At 40.5% G+C, this 17,811-nt stretch overlaps 2 protein-coding genes across 3 annotated transcripts in view; both read left to right on the top strand.

Annotated features, from left to right (window-relative positions):
- The window catches only part of LOC122556112 (galectin-3-binding protein-like), a 25,920-nt gene continuing 8,109 nt past the window's right edge, over window positions 1-17,811 (top strand). The window contains exons 1-3 of one of the 2 annotated variants that reach the window (XR_006313465.1): window positions 1-93; window positions 6,269-6,479; window positions 6,605-6,766. Coding sequence is in view for 1 of the 2 variants with exons in the window: in XM_043702572.1 (XP_043558507.1) it covers window positions 48-93; window positions 6,269-6,337; window positions 14,284-14,552 (384 nt within the window). In the remaining variant the exon portion in view is untranslated. Of the gene's footprint in view, window positions 94-6,268; window positions 6,480-6,604; window positions 6,767-14,283; window positions 14,596-17,811 lie in introns of those variants that run through there. The other variant, XM_043702572.1, reaches the window with a different exon arrangement.
- LOC122555633 (deleted in malignant brain tumors 1 protein-like) overlaps window positions 15,939-17,811 on the top strand; it is a 21,532-nt gene continuing 19,659 nt past the window's right edge. The window contains exon 1 of the mRNA XM_043701631.1: window positions 15,939-16,077. Coding sequence (XP_043557566.1) covers window positions 15,939-16,077 — 139 coding nt within the window. The remainder of the gene's footprint in view (window positions 16,078-17,811) is intronic.

Consider the following 17,811-nt stretch of genomic DNA (forward strand, 5'->3'; position numbering starts at 1 on the left):
CTTTGATCAGATGTTTCTTCGTGTCTCTGGAGTACTCTTGCCGTGAAATGCGGCACCTGGGGATATTCGTGCTGATTCTACACGTTTCTTTGGGTAAGTAGATCACAATAACACTGTCCCGAAATCTGGAAATGGTGCTTTATCTCGGCGTGGTTTGATGCATAGGTTAAAAACAAGGATTGCAGATGCTGGAAACCAGAGTCTGGATCAGAGTGGTGCTGGAAAAGCACAGCAAATCAGGCAGCAGCCGAGGAGCAGAAAATCGACGTTTCGGGCAAAAGCCCTTCATCCAATAAGCCCTTCATGCATTCCAATCATTCGCATACAACCCGTCCTCATTTGTTAAAATATGGTTCAATTTAACGGTGGATATTTGAAAATTCCCAACATTGCACTGCCCAAGACAGTGACGGACAGAGAGATGCCATCCAAGTTTAACATTATATATTTCCGCAATAAGGGTTTTTGATGGTTGCAAATTTCCTGCACTGATCGCGCGAAAAGCTTCCAGAAACTCTTCATCTGAGATAGGATTAAGACACTTCAATCAATGTCTTAATCAAACCGCAATTCCGCTCTGCTGGCTGAACTTGCTGAGAGTTTACTAGCCATATTTATAATTATATTGTAAATTGAGATTCCAGCCAGGTGATTAAATCAATTAAACGTTAGGGGACTCTCATTTAGTGATTATTCACTGATACAGAGAATAAATGAACAGCAAAAAATAACGTTTTTCCATGCTATTGTGACTGCAGTTTTATGACGTCAATTTGGTTTTTAATTTATTAATGCAAACCACAGAGTATACGAGAAATAGATATCGGTAAAAACCGATTTGAAAGATGACAAGATTTCTCGTTTTAGTCTCATTGTTTTGAAAGAAACCTCCACTTGTAAATATTATTACATTTTATTAATCTGTATTGACGGCAACAAACAAGAAACTTGTTAAAGTTAAAACACAGTGATATATTTAACTCATGAAGTAATTAATTTTCGCGCCATTCAGTTTTCCTTCGATAATGAGACTTTAAGCAGCACAATACGTTCAATAATTTGGATGAATCGAATATTGCGACGATTCCGCTGGGAATATTTTATAGTTTTGTCTGCCGCGAGTTTCTGTCAGATGTTTCTCATTGCCTTTTAATGTCTGGGACGAGAGCGTCACGTTGGTTTATGGATCCGCGGGAATTTGACAGCAGCCAAGTTATTTAAAAAAGTGTAGTAAGAACTTTTTCTGTATGCATATTTTTTTAAAAAAACGCCAAGGTGAACATAAATCCCTTTCACGGGGAAGCAGGACATGGCAGAGGGACTAAACTTTTTTTTGAGTCAGCCTTCACTATTGAGGATATTAGTAGACTTTCCAAAAGTATGAAATAATCAAGGGACAAAAGATTGCGGGAGGAAATAAACACAACAGCTATCACTCGAGAAAAAGGACGAGCGACACGAATGAGTGTAAAGGTGGATAGATCCCTGGACTTGATAGATTGCAGGCTAGACATTAAATTAAGTACCGACCAAGACTATGAATGCACTAGTAGTAATATTCCAATACTGCCTGGAATCTGAAAAAAGTCCTAAAATGATTGGAAATTTATTTCTGCAACACCCTCATTCAAAAAGGGAAACCAGAACTGGGAATTATAGGCCAGATAGCTTAACATCTGTCATTGGGATAACATTCCAGGCTATTACAGAAACAGGTAATGTGTGTATAAATACATTACCGAATCAAACAGATTCAAATGGTTTCGTGAAGTAGAAATAATGTCGGACAAATTTACCATAATTCGCTGAGGAGATAAAAAGCAGGATAGATGACGGGGAACCAGCAAACAAAATATATTTGGCTTTCCAAGAGATGTTCAACAAGGGATCACACATCCTAATAGGATAAGGCTCATGGTTTGGGGGTAATATATCAGAATAAAAAGAAAAAAACCTAAAAAAAGACAGAAGGCCTGGACAAAGGCAGGTATTTTCAGGACCAAGTATAGTGGCACAGAGATAGTGCAGGAGGGACAATTAACAAAGACGTGGATGCTGGAGTTAATGTACTATCACTAACTTTGCAGATGCGGCTGTACAGGACATTAGTTACACCACTTTTGGAACAATGTATGCAATTCTGGTCTCCCTTCTGTCGGAGGGCTGTTGGTAAACATGAAAAGGTTCAGAAAACATGTACAAGAATGTTGCCAGGATTGGAGGAATTAAGCTTTCGGGAGAGGCTGAATAGGCTAGGGCTGTTTTCTCTGGAGCGTCGGAAGCTGAGCGGTGACCTTATAAAGGGGCATGGATAGGATAAATAGACAAAGGGAGGGGAGTCCAGAACTAGAGGGCATAGGTTTAGGCTGAGAGGGGAAAGATATAAAAGGGACCTAAGGGACAACTTTTTCACGCAGAGGTTGGTGCGTGTTTGAAATGAGCTGTCAGAGGAACTGGTGGAGGCTGGTACAATGACAACGTTTAAAAGGCATCTGAATGGGCACATGAATAGGAAGGGATTAGAAGGATATGGGCGAATTGCTGGCAAATGGAATTAGATTAATTTAAAATACATGGTCGGAATGGACGAGTTGGACACAAGGGTCTGTTCCCCTGCTGTACGTCTTTGTAACTATGACATAGAAAATGTCAGGAAAGTGAAATTGAGGATTATTTGTTCAGCCATACTCTTGTTACGGAGCAAAGTCACTGGGTCGAATATTTCTCCTATTATCTTTCATGACCTTCTGTGCTGTTGCAGTTTGTCAACTTGTACCAATTTTGTTTTGATCTTCAATTTGTGCAAAGAGCAATGACCATTATGGAATTGAAAAGCAAAAGCATTCATGGGGCGTGCGGGTTCAGATAAGGGCGTAGGACGCATGGAAGGGACCGTGTTCCACAGACTACAATGTTCCAGGAAAATAGACTGGCGGTGTATTTTCGATCTTTAAAGTAGAGTACCAGAGGACATCAGATAGGTGGACCGTCACATACCATCATTTCCAAAGGAACACAATATCCCGTAAGATGTAACTTCGCCTGCAAATTTCATAGTTTCAAATTGCTTCGTAACTCAATACTTATTCCATTCAGTCTCGGAGCCAACTGTCTGTTTTCGGTCACTTGAAAGGACATAAAAAAAAGCGAAGTCGAAAGGGGCATTCAGCACGCGGTCACGGTAATTACGATGACATTTGGAGTGAATTTGAGACTTGACGGGGCCTTTGCCCCTTTTCCTACTTCGAGATGCTTTTTTAAATCTTTGAGCACGCGTTTGAGGGCGGCACAGTGGCAGAGTGGTTAGTACTGCTGCCTCACAGCGCTAGAGACCGAGGTTCAAATCCCGACTCGGGCAACTGTTTGTGTGGAGTTTGCACATTCTCCCCGTGTCTGCGTGGGTTTCCTCCCTCAGTGCAGATTAGGTGAATTGGCCGTGCTGTAGGGGAATGGGCCTGGGTGGGTTGCTCTTCGGAGGGTCGGTGTGGACTTGTTGGGCCGAAGGGCCTGTTTCCACACTGCAGGGAATCTAATCTTTAACTGGAATCATGATCGAGCGAAGCACAAAGACACGCTGAATAGCAATTTACGAAGAGTGTGAGGTGAGTGCTTGAAAGAGAAAACTGTGAGATGTGGGAAAGGGTGTCAGTGTCAGACTGGGACCAACTGAATGCTCTCCAAAGCAGATTTAATGCATCGAATAGCTTTATATTAAAGGAATCTGTCCAAGAAATCTAGGGGGCACGTTGGCACAATGGTCAGCACTGCAGCCTCCCAGGGACCCAGGTTCAGCACCAATGTCCAGTTCATATGTTCAACCATGTCTACATGGGTTTTTGCTGGGTGCTCCGGTTTCCTCCCACAGTCCAACAATGTGCAGGTTCGATAGATCGACCATGATTAATGCGAACTGAAGAGAACTGGGTGGGATGCTCGAGGGTCGGAGAATTGATTGGGCAGAATAGCCTCTTTCTGTACTGCAGGGAATCCATGAAATCAGAAACTCCTCTAACACAGAGCGAGGGAACTTTGTATATCTGTGTGGTATTAGATTACATTACTAACAGTGTGGAAACAGGCCCTTCGGCCCAACAAGTCCTCACCGACCCGCCGAAGAGCAACCCACTCAGGCCCATTCACCTAACCTGCACATATTTGGATTGTGGGAAGAAACCGGAGCACCATTGTTTTTACCTAGGCAATTTAGCATGGCCAATTCAACTGACCTGCACATCTTTATGACTGTGGGAAGAAACCGGAGTATCCGGAGGAAACCCACGCAGACTCAGGGAGTATGTGCAAACTCCACACAGTGTGAAGGTTGGAATCGAATCTGGGACCCTGGTACTGTGAGGCAGCAGTGCTAACCACTGAGTCACCGTGCCGCCCATAGAATCCCTACAGCGTGGAAACAGGATCTTTGGCTCAACAAGTCCACACCAACCCTCTGAAGAGTAACCCGCCCAGACCCATTCCCTACTCCATTATTCTACAATTACCCCTGAATAATGCAGCTAGGCTACACATCCCTGAACACTATGGGCAATTTAGCACGACCAATTCACCTAACCTGCGCATCGTTGGATTGTGGGAGGAACCCATGCAGACACAGAGAGAATGTGTAAAGCTCCACACAGGGAGTCGCCTAAGGCTGGAAGCGAACCTAGGTCGATGGCGCTGTTAGGCAGCAGTGCTAAACACAGAGCCACCGTGATTATTAGAAGCCATGAAATGTTTAAAATTCATCCCCAAATCCGAACAGATTCTATAAAAAAAATGCCCTGCTGGAAAAAATAAAGCCACACTGTGAGTAGCCATAAAAGAATTTGCTTTAAACAGAGAGAGTGGAAACTAACCAGAAGTGGAGGCAAATAACTTGAGGGAAAGTAAGTGAAACAGTTACAGATACAACGGAGAACAGGTACACCTGGTGTAATATGTGCGGGCGAGAGAGATAACGTATAAAATATAATTAAAAAAAAAACAACTCTGTAGCCTGCACAGTAAGTAGAGGTTAAGTGAAATTGTATTAGGGAAATCTGTTGCTGCAGACAATCAGTGCGTTTGGCAACAATCCAACTGGATCCCTGCTGTTTTCTTTACCGTTAGTTTAGATAGATAAGGAAAACCTAAAAGGATTAAAATCCTCTCGACCGTTTTTTCTACTGGGCTATAAAAGCTAACACTTCGCCCGACGGCGCTAGATATTGGAAACCAAAACATAAATTGCTGGAAAAACTTATCAGCTCTGGCAGCATCTGTGGAGAGAAATCAGAATTAATGTTTCGGTCCAGAGACCCTTCTTCAGAATCTTCTTCAGGTTTCCAGCATCCGCAGTTCTCTCGGTTTTATTTTTTGTTCGGCGCTAGATATTGTGTGGCTGTACTTGAGCATCACACCATAGATATCAAATCCAAACAGGTTTATTCTCACAACTTTCGGTTCGAGATAAATCCAATCTGAGACGCAACTTTCCTGATACCATTGTGGAGAGCAGATTATGGACCTTTAAATAGGTTCAGGGAGGACAATCAAAACAAAATATTTATGAGGTTGGTTTTGGACTTGAAAGATATTCAAGTTGATTGATTCTGAAGCAAACAGTTAATTTCCTATGTGCCACACTAAATTGAGAATACATATAGCCCGAGAATCCTACCACGCCATCTATTGAAAACTTGACAGTATTTCTATTTGTTTATTGGCATTGAAAAAAAATAGGGATTGCTTACAAATTACCGTGGTGTTGTAACCATAAGGTGTCATATTGTTAAAATGACAAGACTTATTCTGGACAGCAGAAAAAATTACCAGTTACGATTTTGAAAATAAATGTATATTTAACTTCCTGACTTGGTTCGATGTGATAAGTTGTGTTTCGGAAGGAATGTGTTCGGATCGCCTTTATTTGCGCAGTCCTAGAATTCCTGCGGACTCACAGCCCTCTGTCTATAACTGACTAGCGAGGCCGCAAAGGACACTCCAGTTTAAGTAATTATTTACAGTTTAGCACGGGCCTCGCTGACATTATGGCGGGAGGTTATGATATCTACTTCAGATTTCGATCTAGATGCAAAAATGCGATAGAGTAGTACTAACTGAGTAACTCATAAAGTTCGAACGCAGACTCAATCAACAGAATACTCTCCCACATTCTAACATTCTACAATTTTATTGCGTATACAGAACATTTAATCATTTTTAGGACTTGGGAAACTATTAGCTATTTAACAAAGTGCATTTTCACTATCTATATCTTACATTTCAGCCTCGACATTTCGATCCACGGTACAACCTTCCAGTCAAAATGCTACAGTTGATACACCGAATGCAAAAGGTAAACTTTTCCAATGTTTAGAGCTAAGTGCAAAAGTACCACGTACTGGAAAAAGAACGGATCGTTTATACTGATTTTACAATTACTGCTGACAAGACATACATCACCCAACTCATTCCTTAAGCAAGCACTCGATATTCAGGTATGCGGACGGCTTAATCTTAAATTGAATTTGTTGTTTCGATATACATTAGCCATCAAGCAATAATTTTATTCTTAGTGCTTCTTCTTCGGCCTCCTGAAACATATCCTCTCATTAAATCATAGTGAGCTCCTGACGCACGTATTCAGAGTCTAACCTGAGGGTCACCACGCCTCAGGCAAGGGGCGACGTTGAGAACGCAGGACCCACATAATGATACCTGTCGTTCATCCAACTGAGATGGCCTACACCTTTAACCCTTATCTTTACCTAACCTTACCTTTACACACCGCGTTAGATTTAACCAAGATTTAGGACGATAAATCAACATGTTTATAATTGTAAACGCTGACGATTATCAGAGACGCATGACAGACTCCAGTTTCTGTGTGATCACATTGCAGAAGTATCATAATAAAATGCAGTGTCAAACAACATTTATTATTAGAGCCAGCCCTTATCCATTAAGATTCAAACTATTCGGTTGGAAAACTAAAATAGTTAATTACATCGTGTATGCAGCTTTGAAGTTTCCCGTATGATGCTCAGATATATGCAGATTGCCACACATAAACTTCACAATGATAGAAAATATACCTGACGTTATTTTGCAAAGAGAGATTATTTTCTGGTGTATAAAAGGCAATGTGACTGACATGTACCATTCATCGAGTTTTGGAACTCTACCGATTAGAAGCCCAAAGAACCCTTGCTGTGGTTCTTTACATTCCGTGAGAATTTGGTGTAATCTCTGTCTCTTCTACGAATATTATGAATGAGGGTTTTTTTATGTGAACAGTTGGGATGCTGGTGACACCGCACCCGTGTGTCTGTCCTTCGGTGTGGTCCAAAAGCCTGTCACAGTTCGCTTAAATAACCCTTTCCTAATTCTCAATGACAACATGTCCTGCGTATTTGTGATCTGTCTGGTGTACCCTCATAGGAAGCCTGGATGAATTTCTTTCATCTTCTTGCTAATATGCTATTTACATTGGAATCTAAAGAGCAGTCTCAAATCTGCAATTTGTTTTTCTAATCAATACACTGATGTCAAAACAATACAATAATACCAGAAAGTGCTCACGCTCCTTCAATATTTAATGTGTTCACTATGAACCCTAGAAAGGAATTCCAGAATTTCGTATTTTGCGTTTCAAAGAGACCGTGAGCGAGATGGTGCATTTGCTGCAACCAGTGTCCACATTTTATGAATGTATTCTGCATTTGAGCTGAGAGGAGGAAAATGAAATGAAATGCGATCACGGTAGAGCCATCTTTTTTCACATATTTGCACATCAATGACCGATTTTAGCACTGAGAATACAAAGTTGTGATACAGGGGTCTTTGAGCGAGTGGGTGATGTTTGCAGAGCGGGGTGAACTCGCTGCACTTCAACGCAGGTTCCTGGCGCCGTGAGGCAGCAGTGCGAACCACTGCGCCGCCCTTTGAAAGGGGTTCAAGATGAGGAATTCTATGAATAAGGAAAAGCCAAGGCAAATGTAATAACACGTAACCGAGACTAAAGTTAACATAAATGAAAGAAAATTAATACCAAGTAATCCAGCTCAGTCCAGAACAAAATGAACGCGAAGTCATGGACCCTACTGGTTTTTAAGATGACCATAGTGCAAGAAGTGCTGCCATCTGCAGAAACTTGAATCCTGCATTGAAAATCTGTACTCGGGCCCTTTTTGTGATGCAGTGGTAGTTTCTATGTCCCAATTCTGACATATCAGGGGCATGATATAACGTCTCCGAACAAGTCGATTGGGAAAATATACATTTTAAAAATTTGAGATTGCCTCCTTCCAAATCCATTTTGATTCCTCCCCCCAATCCTCTTCTCTTTCTCACCTTTGATGGCCAATAACAGGCCTTACACATTAAATAGTTAATTGGAAAACATAAGTAATTTACTGGTGGCGGTTAACAGATGGAAATAAAATAAAGGTGATTGGGTGATGGAAAAAAAGCTTATGTGTGATAACATTTTCGGTGAAATACAAAAAGGTGAGGTTGCAGTCGCGGTAACACACCCGCAAGGTGGACAGTTCTTTGCATTATACATTTCGTGACCTTTGAGGTAGTCCAAGAGAAACAGAAATATAAATCAGGCGTCTCCCGAGGCCCTGCTCACAAATCGGCTTTTCGTTTTTGAAGCTGATGAGGGCGCTAGTTGCTCAATAGCGTGCGGTCAGAGCCACGGCATTGTACAGGGTGGGAGGAACAGGAAGTAATTAGTGAGAATTGGTTAGACAGAGGAATATACAGGCATTTCTATGTCAATAGAAGTGACTCCGTAATATATTGTCTTCCTGCTGCCAGGGTCAACAATATCCTAGATCAGATTGCAGGAAAGTTTTTTTTCGGAGAAGGTGAAAATATTAGGTATTGTGTTTCGCAAAACATGAGCAGCAAGGTGGAAGTGGACCTTTAATGAGAACTTTGGAAGAAGTTAGAAAATTTGCAAGCAGGACTTCAAATTTAGTAATGTCTGACTTATTCCGTGTCACATTCAAATGAGAGTAGAAAAAAGGGTGATAAGGCATATCAATGCATGACTTGAAAGATGGAGAAGGGAGGATGCAGGAGGGGGGCGTTACCGTTTCTGACAGAACTGTGACTGACTCTGCGGAAGGTGTCATCTGTAGAAACCAGAAACATTGCACCCATCTATTGCTAGGTCGAGTTCCTTGGAGAATGGTTTGGTAATGCTTTTGGCAGGGTCTCAAAATAACTTGGAATGATGGCTGATGTCAAGAAAGAATAATAGAGAAGAGTACTAGATTAGATTACATACAGTGTGGAAACAGGCCCTTCGGCCCAATAAGTCCACACCGCCCCGCCGAAGCGCAACCCACCCATTCCCCTACATTTACCTCTTACCTAACACTACGGGCAACTGAGCATGGCCAATTCACCTGACCTGCACATCTTTGGACTGTGGGAGGAAACCGGAGCACCCGGAGGAAACCCATGCAGACACGGGGAGAGCGTGCAAACTCCACACAGTCAGTCGCCTGAGGCGGGAATTGAACCCGGGTCACTGGCGCTGTGAGGCAGCAGTGCTAACCTGTGCCACCGTGGTTAGCTCCTAATGAGTAAATCATTTCATATCATTTCAGTGCAGTGCTACAGAATCAATTCCTTGTTCTTGAAGCAGTGAGGGAAAGGTTAGAATGTGACTAGTGTTAGAATGTAACATTTTATGAACCATTCACAAACCATTTGTTTGTTACTGTCCTTGCACAGTATTTTGTAAATAACATTAGTTTTGCACTAATGTTATTTACAAAATATCATGCAAGGACTGTAACAAACACTACATTGGACAAACAGGTAGATAACTAGCCACCAGGATACATGAACATCAACTAGTCACAAACCGACATGACCATCTCTCACTCGTACCCTTACATAGAGATGAGGAAGGGCACCACTGCGATTGGGACAACACATCCATCCTCGGACAAGCCAAAAGAGACACGCATGACAATTCCTAGAAGCATGGCATTCCAACTGGATCTCTATTCACAAACACATTGACTTGGATCCCATTTACCACGCCCTTAGAAAAAGAACAGGAAATGACATCACCACATGATATGATGTCACCACAGGAAATGATGTAACCACAGGAAATGATCTCACCAACCCAAAGAAACCCAAACATATAAATAGAAAGCAGAAATTATCAATAGTACTTTGCCCAGAGTCCCACTGAAGATGTTACCTAGTAGGGTGACAAAACATCTGGAAATGAACCCTCCAGCTCTGCGAGCAAACCTACATCCAGAACCTCAATCTGAGCTACAAATCTTCTCAAAACACATTTCCAGAAGCCAATCTATAAATTCTGCACACCAGATATGTGACAAAAATAAGAACTCGTGGAATAAAAGAGACAGCAACAAAACAAATGATAGGAAATAGAGATCATGGTCAATTTTGTTTTTGTCTGGAAGCCCATTTGTAGCAGAGTTTCCCAGAAATTGTTATTGGAACTCTTGGTTTTTTAATTATATCGATTAATAATCTTGATATTACTGTGTAGAAGACAATTTCAAAGTTTGCAGATGACACAAAAGTTTTCTAACCTGTGCAGAGAACAACATAGAACTTCAAACATTCAGGCATACTTTGGTGGCGAATGAATAGTGGTCAATGAAATTCAGTGCAAAGTAATGGCAGATGATGTATTTTGGTTGGAAGAATATGGACAGATGTTAGAAACAATGTGATAGAATTCTAAAGGGAGTGAAATACCAGAGGAACCTTAATGTGTATGTGCACAGATCGTTCAAAGGGGCTTTATAGGTAGATAGAGCTGTTTATGAAACAAACAGTATCCTAGGCACAGAGTACAAGAACAAAGAGGTGATTCTGAACATATATAAGACACTTGGTTACCTCAATTGGATTTTGTATCTAGTTCTGGGTGCCAAACTACAGAAAGGATATAAACGTATTGGAGCGAGTGCAGAAACAATTCACAACAATGGTTCCAGGAATCCGAAACATCCATGGTGATGAGAGATTGGAGATATTTGTACTTGTGTTGGGGGTGTGAAAGACTCACAGGAGATTTGAAAAATGTTTCAGAATCATGAGACAGGTTAGATAACAAAAAACACTTCCCCAACATAAAAGGATCAAGAATGTTCTAATCAAGAATAAAGCAAGTGTGATGAGAGAAAAATCTTTTTCACATGCGTACTTTGGATCTGGAAATGCAATGGACACATGTTCAATTGATGAATTCAAACGAACTATTGATGATTATTTAAATGGAAACAATGTACAAAGTTATGTGAAACAGGCAACAGAATTCCACTCAGATATGACGTTCACTTGGAGATCTTATGAAGAGGCAACAGGATGAATGGGCTCCTTCTACGCCACAACACTTGTGTTATTCTGTGTATTCAAATAGAGGGGAACTAATAATCATTGGCAGGACCAGCTCTCGAGTTTTTGAGTACTCCTTCACATCAAATTTCTTACCACATTCATAAATGGAAAAGCAAATCTCATCTAACTGCTTCATTCTCATTTAGCTTGGTTCTGTGCCATTAAATTTGCTTCAGGTTTGTCGTACTCTAGTTGGTTATGTCACCTCTTCACTTTCTTAATTTCATTTTTATTTTACTGTTATGAATCAGGCCTGACACTCTCAATGCATTTCAAGGAAGTGGCCCAGACCCAAAATTGGATAGTTGTTTTAAGCAGGCGTAACATGGATATTCCAGGAGTGATGCCACTGGTCAACCCACTTAGTTTTCAGTAAAACAGAATTTATTTACAAGATTACCAAATGAAATACAAACAAAAGCAAACAGAATACTGAACAACTTAACCTATCTGAAAACCCAATAGATTATCCCAACTTAATGATACTGTTCCAAATACTTTCAACAAACCCCATAAACACACTTTGGCACAAAAGATAAAATCAAACAGAGAATAGATTGTTCTTACAGTATAGAAGTCAGAGAGAGAGTATCAGCCTGGACCTGCTTCATTGGGTCCAGCAGCTTTTTTCACACTACTGCCAAAAACCAAAAGAAACCAGAGAACAGTTGTGCTGGGTGAACTGGCCACTCCCCTTTCATTGTACAAGTGCTTTTCTTTAATGTGAAAGCTGTCTGCCTGAGGCAGTATCTGTTGGCTATCATCAAATTGGCCCAAAAACCCTTCAGCCCCAGACCTTCCAAAGTTTATGTCATTTATGACCTCTCTGAAAAGAGCCAAGGACAATATAACCTTGTTAAAGCAGCAGCTTCGTCACACTGCCTTTCTGTTTTCTATCTATGTTGAGGTTTTCTGATGTTCTGGGCTCTCAACAGCTGGTGTAAGATTCCATTTTCTCTTTATCCATTCCTGTGCATTCTTCAATATCTAAGGTTCTTTGTGAAGACATATTAAAATAATAACTCATTATAAGTGACCTAGGAAAAGATCAAGTGGTATTATCACTAGATTATTAAACCAAAGACCAGGCTAATATTCTGGGGACCTGAATTCTAAGCCTGCCAAGGCAGATGGTGGAATTTGAAGTCAATAACAATAAATCTGGAATAAGAAACTGTTGATTGTCATGAAATTACTATCTATTGCTAAGGTAAAACCATCTGGCCTACATGTGGCTCTAGACCCACATCAATATGGTTGATTCTTAACTTCCCTCTGCAAAATTAGGATGGGAAATGAATGGTGGCCTAGCCAGTGATGTGAATAGATAAAAAAGAAAAGCTGCCCACTCCACCAACTTGTCAATGCTCATTTGGAGCTCCAAACAATTGTTTACAAATGTTCACTATTTACAATTCTTCTAAAAATAGTGACATATGCCAATTTGAAGTTGTATGTTGCACACTAACATCCAGATCAATGACATATATCCTGAAAATTAAAGATCATGATATTGACTGCTTTGGAACTCCAGCACAAATGTTCCTCTAGCTCAGTAAATATTAATTGACTGTTACCTTGTGTTTCCTATCACTCATCCATTCTTAATTCATGTTGCCACTGCCCCCTTTATGCCATTATCCATAAATGTCTTCACAAGTCTGGTGTATGACATTGTATCAAATGCCTCTAGAAATCCATATATACCACATCAATCGTGTTATCTTCATCAACTTGTTCTGTTATCTCTTCAAATACTTCCAATAAGTTCGTTAAACATAATTTCACCTTTAGAATTCTATGCTGTTATTTCTTAATCAACCCAGCGTTTTCCAAGTAATTAGTAATTCTATCCTGAATAATTGTTTCTGGAATTTTGCCCACCACCAAAATTAGTCTAAGAGGTCTGTAATTGATGTGACTATTGTTACAACCTATGTAGAACAAGACTGTAATGGTCTTCAGCCTTTTGGAACATCCCCCATTCCAGGGAAGACTGAAATATTAAGGCCACTGCCTCTGCAAATTCTAACCCTCACTTTCTTCAAATGTCATGGATGCATCTTCTCCAGTTCTGTTGTTGTGTCAAATTTAAGTGCTAACAATGTATCTAAGACTTCGCCCATTTCTTTCCATTGGACTTCACATTGCAGGGACAACATGTAAATAAAGGACTTTATATTATCAGCCTTGTGGAAAGGACTGAGCTCCCTACTATACCTTTATATAAAAATAATCTAACCTTTAATTTAAGCCAAGAAGAAGGCTAATTCAGTTTTGAATTAAACAGAAGAAGCAAGAACTTCAACTTTCTTACATGCAGCTTGAAAGTCGACATAAGCAAAGTATCCACTGCTAGCAATCAGTTCACTGTTTTGCACTGATAACACTTTTGTCAGTTTTATTGAATTCTGGCAGGATTCTAGTTGGGATATAACTGTTAGTCCAACCGTGCTTGGTCTGAGCCTCCAACTTCAGGCATTTATCAGGAAAATATGCTGCCGCCGTTCATCATCAGGTTCACTCTGTTGCCACACTGACTTAATTCTCCATGAGTCCGTATCCTTATTTATGTTCTCAGTCTGTGTCTCCCATTCTGCTTCACTGTGACACTATCTTACTGCACACTTCTTTCAGTCTGTTTCACATTAATATTGCCTTGTTGCACACTCTTCACAGTCTGCTTCACAGTGATGCTGACTTCCTGCACACTTGTCCCACTCTGCACATTGAAACAAATCACATTAATATATAAAGGAATGTTAATATTCTGATTTTAATAAATGCAACAGTAATGTCAAGTTTAATTTTTAAAATTGATTTTGAAATGATTATTTCTGATCATGTTTTAATGTTTATAGGATTTTCTTTCTCACTTTAAATGCTTAACAGATCTCAGAGACCTGAGGTTGGTGGGGCAATATGCACCATGCATTGGAAAATTGGAAATTTATTACCGAGGTCAGTGGAATTCAGTTTGTAGTAGTATGTTGGATTCAGCTGCTGGGAAAGTCATCTGCAAACAGATTTTCTGCAGTTCATTTCATGCATTATCAACTAGTCCCAACTCACAAGAAACAGATCCTGTTTTACTGGATAGAATTCAGTGCAATGGAACAGAATCTTCATTGTGGGATTGTTCATTCACAACATCCAGCTAGCAGACTTGCGAAATTGGGACAAGTGCAGTCACCTTCTGTAAAGGTATTTAATAATTGTTAATTCATGTTAAATATTTTTGTTCATATATTTTACTAGCTCACAAGGAATCTTACAGGACGAAGAGAAGAATTCACTAACTTTGGGCAAAATCTTGTTGAGGCACCAGATTTTTTTTGGCAGCAGGCATTGTCTGTTGCAGACAATTCCTAGCACATCTTACACCTATCTGAAGGTGTCAAGGTCACAGGCCTTCCGCTGGAATCAAAGTCTGAGTGAAGGATGTTGCATCCAGTAAGAGCTATCAGCTAATTAGTGACCAACATCTTTTGCAAAACATCACAGAGAAGCTGTTGTATTTTTTTTATTAATTCAGCCATGGCTATGTGTGTTGCTGGCTAGGCCATTATAATTTCCACATTATTAATTGCACTTGAGAAGTGACAGTGTTCCTATACATCTGTCGTCCTTGTCCTTCGTCTGGCAATGGTTGCAATCAGAGTTGTGCATTGGAGGTTAGATGATAACAGTGTGTTGGTGCACAGTAGATATGCACTGTCCAATGGACAGAAGGGCAAGAGATGTATTGAAATATCATGACCCTAAAGTTCCCTGCCAAGCCACACACTATCCTGAATTGGAACCAAATCACAGTTCCTTTGTTGATGTTGCACCAAAATCTTGGAATACCTTTTCCCCTTGTGTAGGTATGCCCACACCCCAAGAACTGAAGCATTTCAGGAGGCCAACTCACCCACCACATTCTCCAAGGTAAATAGGGATTGATAATGAATGTGACAATAACAGTGACACCCACAGCACATGTACTAATAAAAAAAATCCCACTTTACAGCCTGGAGGTCTTAATATTGAATTCAATAACTTTTTGGTTTTAATAAAGGTGGATTGTCACTAAAATGTAAGCATATAATACTGCAGATTTGGGTACAAACAGTATGATTTTGCATTGATAAGGCAATTCATCTGGCATTCGAAAAGCTGACATTTCTTTGGCTCTGTCAGACAACAAAATTCCCAATTTCATTTTAGCAAGTCAACTTTGTCACAGTGGAGGACCTTCAAATAAATTTTTTTGAATTGCTCAGCAAAAATATATTCTGGTGAGAAGGAAGGACTGTAAGAGGAGGGATAATCTGCCATGAGTGTCTGAGGAAATAAGGCAGACTATCAAAGTGAAAGAGAAGGCATACAAAGTGGATAAAAGCAGCAGAAATCTAGAAGATTGGGAAAACCTTAGAGGTCAATAGTATGCCACAAAAAAATCTATAAAGAAAGGTAAGACAGAGTGTGAGCAAAAAACTAGCACAGAATGTAAATGTTGGCCCTTTAGAGGTTGATAAAGGGCAGTTATTTATGGATATAATGAAATGACTGAGGCATTGAATAGATACTTTGCATCGGTCTTCACAGTGGAGGAGACTAATAACATGCCTGTAAGTGATGAAGAGACAAATGTAGGAGAGAATATGGAAAGAATTGTTATTAAGCTAATGGAGCTAAAGATAGGTAAGTCTCCTGGCCATGATGGAATGCATCCCAGGGTAGTAAAAGAGACGGTGGGAGAAATAGCAGATGGACTGGCAGTAATTTTCTAAACTTTGCTGGACCCTGGGCCAGTCCCAGGAGATTGGCAAATAGCAAATATGACGCCACTGTTTAAAAAGGGAAGTTGACAAAAAATGGGGAATTATAGACCTCAGTAGATTAACCTCTGTAGTAGGGAAGATACTTGAGTCTATTATCAAGGAAGAAATAGCAGGGCACCTCAAAAGAAATTTTCCCATTGGACAAATGCAGCATGGGTTCATGGAGGGAAGATCCTGCTTCACAAATCTTTTGGAATTCTATGAAGACATTTCAAGCAAGGTGGACAATGGGGACGCAATGGGTGTGGTGTACCGAGATTTCCAAAAGGCCTTTGACAAGGTGCCGCACATAAGGCTGCTGCATAATATAAGGATGCATGGTGTTAGGGGTGGAGTATTAGCGTGGATGGAGGATTGGTTGACTGACAGGAAGCAAAGAGTGGGGATAAATGAGTGCTATCATGGCTGGCAATCAGTGACTAGTGGTGTGCCTCAGGGATCGGTGTTGGGGACAACAAACATTTACAATTTATATAGATGATTTGGAGTTGGGGACCATGCGCACAGTGTCAAATTTTCCGATGACACGAAGATGAGTGGCAGAGCAAAGTATGTAGAGGATTGTGAAACTTTGCAGAGGAACATAGATACATTGTGCGAGTGGACAAAGGTCCGGCAGATGGAATACAATGTTAGTAAATGTGAAGTTATACATTTTCGGAGGAGGAACAGCAAAATAGATTATTATTTGAATGGGAAAAAGTTGGAGCATGCTGATTTGCAGAAGGACCTGGGTGTCCTTGTGCATGAATCACAGAAGGTTGGTCTGCAAATACAACAAGCAATTAGGAAGGCAAATGGAATTTTGTCATTCATTGCAAAAGGGGTTGAATTTAAAAGCAGAGAGGTAATGTTACAGTTGTACAAGGAGCTGGTGAGGCTACGCCTGGAGTACTGCATGCAGATTTGGTCTCCTTACTTAAGAAAAGATGTACTGGGAACTGGAGGGGGTGCAGGGGAGATTTACTAGGTTGATTCCGGAGTTGAGGGGTTGGCGTATGAGGGGAGACTGAGTAGATTGGGAGTATATTCATTGGAATTAAGAAGAATTAGGGGGGGATCTTATAGAAACACATAAAATTATGAAGGGAATAGATAGGAAGTTTCCACTGGTGGTGAGACGAGGACAAGAGGGCATGACCTCAAGATTAGAGGAAGTAGGTTTAGAACTGAACTGAGAAGAAACTTCTCCACACAGAGGGTTGTTAATCTATGGGATTCCTTGCCCAGGGAAGTACTTTAGTAATCTTGATTCGCAATTTGTAATTCGTAATTCAGTAATTTTGAAAAATAAAGGAAATAAGGGATATGGTGAAAACACAGCTAAGTGGAGCTGAATCCACGATAAGATTAGCCATGACCTTATTGAGTGGCGGAGCAGGCTCGAAGGGTCAGACAGCCTATTCCTGCTCCTAGCTCTTATGTTCTTCTGTTTATTTCATAATCCATTTTGGTTGCTTTTATAAGCTGCTTTGTGGACTTTGCTGGTCTTTGTATGTTTTAGTTGTTTAAGACTTCGGTAAACAGCTCTTCAAATGCTGGTATCGGAATTGAAAGTGAAATTCTTAATTGAGGGTCAGGCTTTCAGAAGTAC

This window comes from Chiloscyllium plagiosum, chromosome 13 (assembly GCF_004010195.1).
Source record: "Chiloscyllium plagiosum isolate BGI_BamShark_2017 chromosome 13, ASM401019v2, whole genome shotgun sequence".
NCBI classification, from domain to species: domain Eukaryota; kingdom Metazoa; phylum Chordata; class Chondrichthyes; order Orectolobiformes; family Hemiscylliidae; genus Chiloscyllium; species Chiloscyllium plagiosum.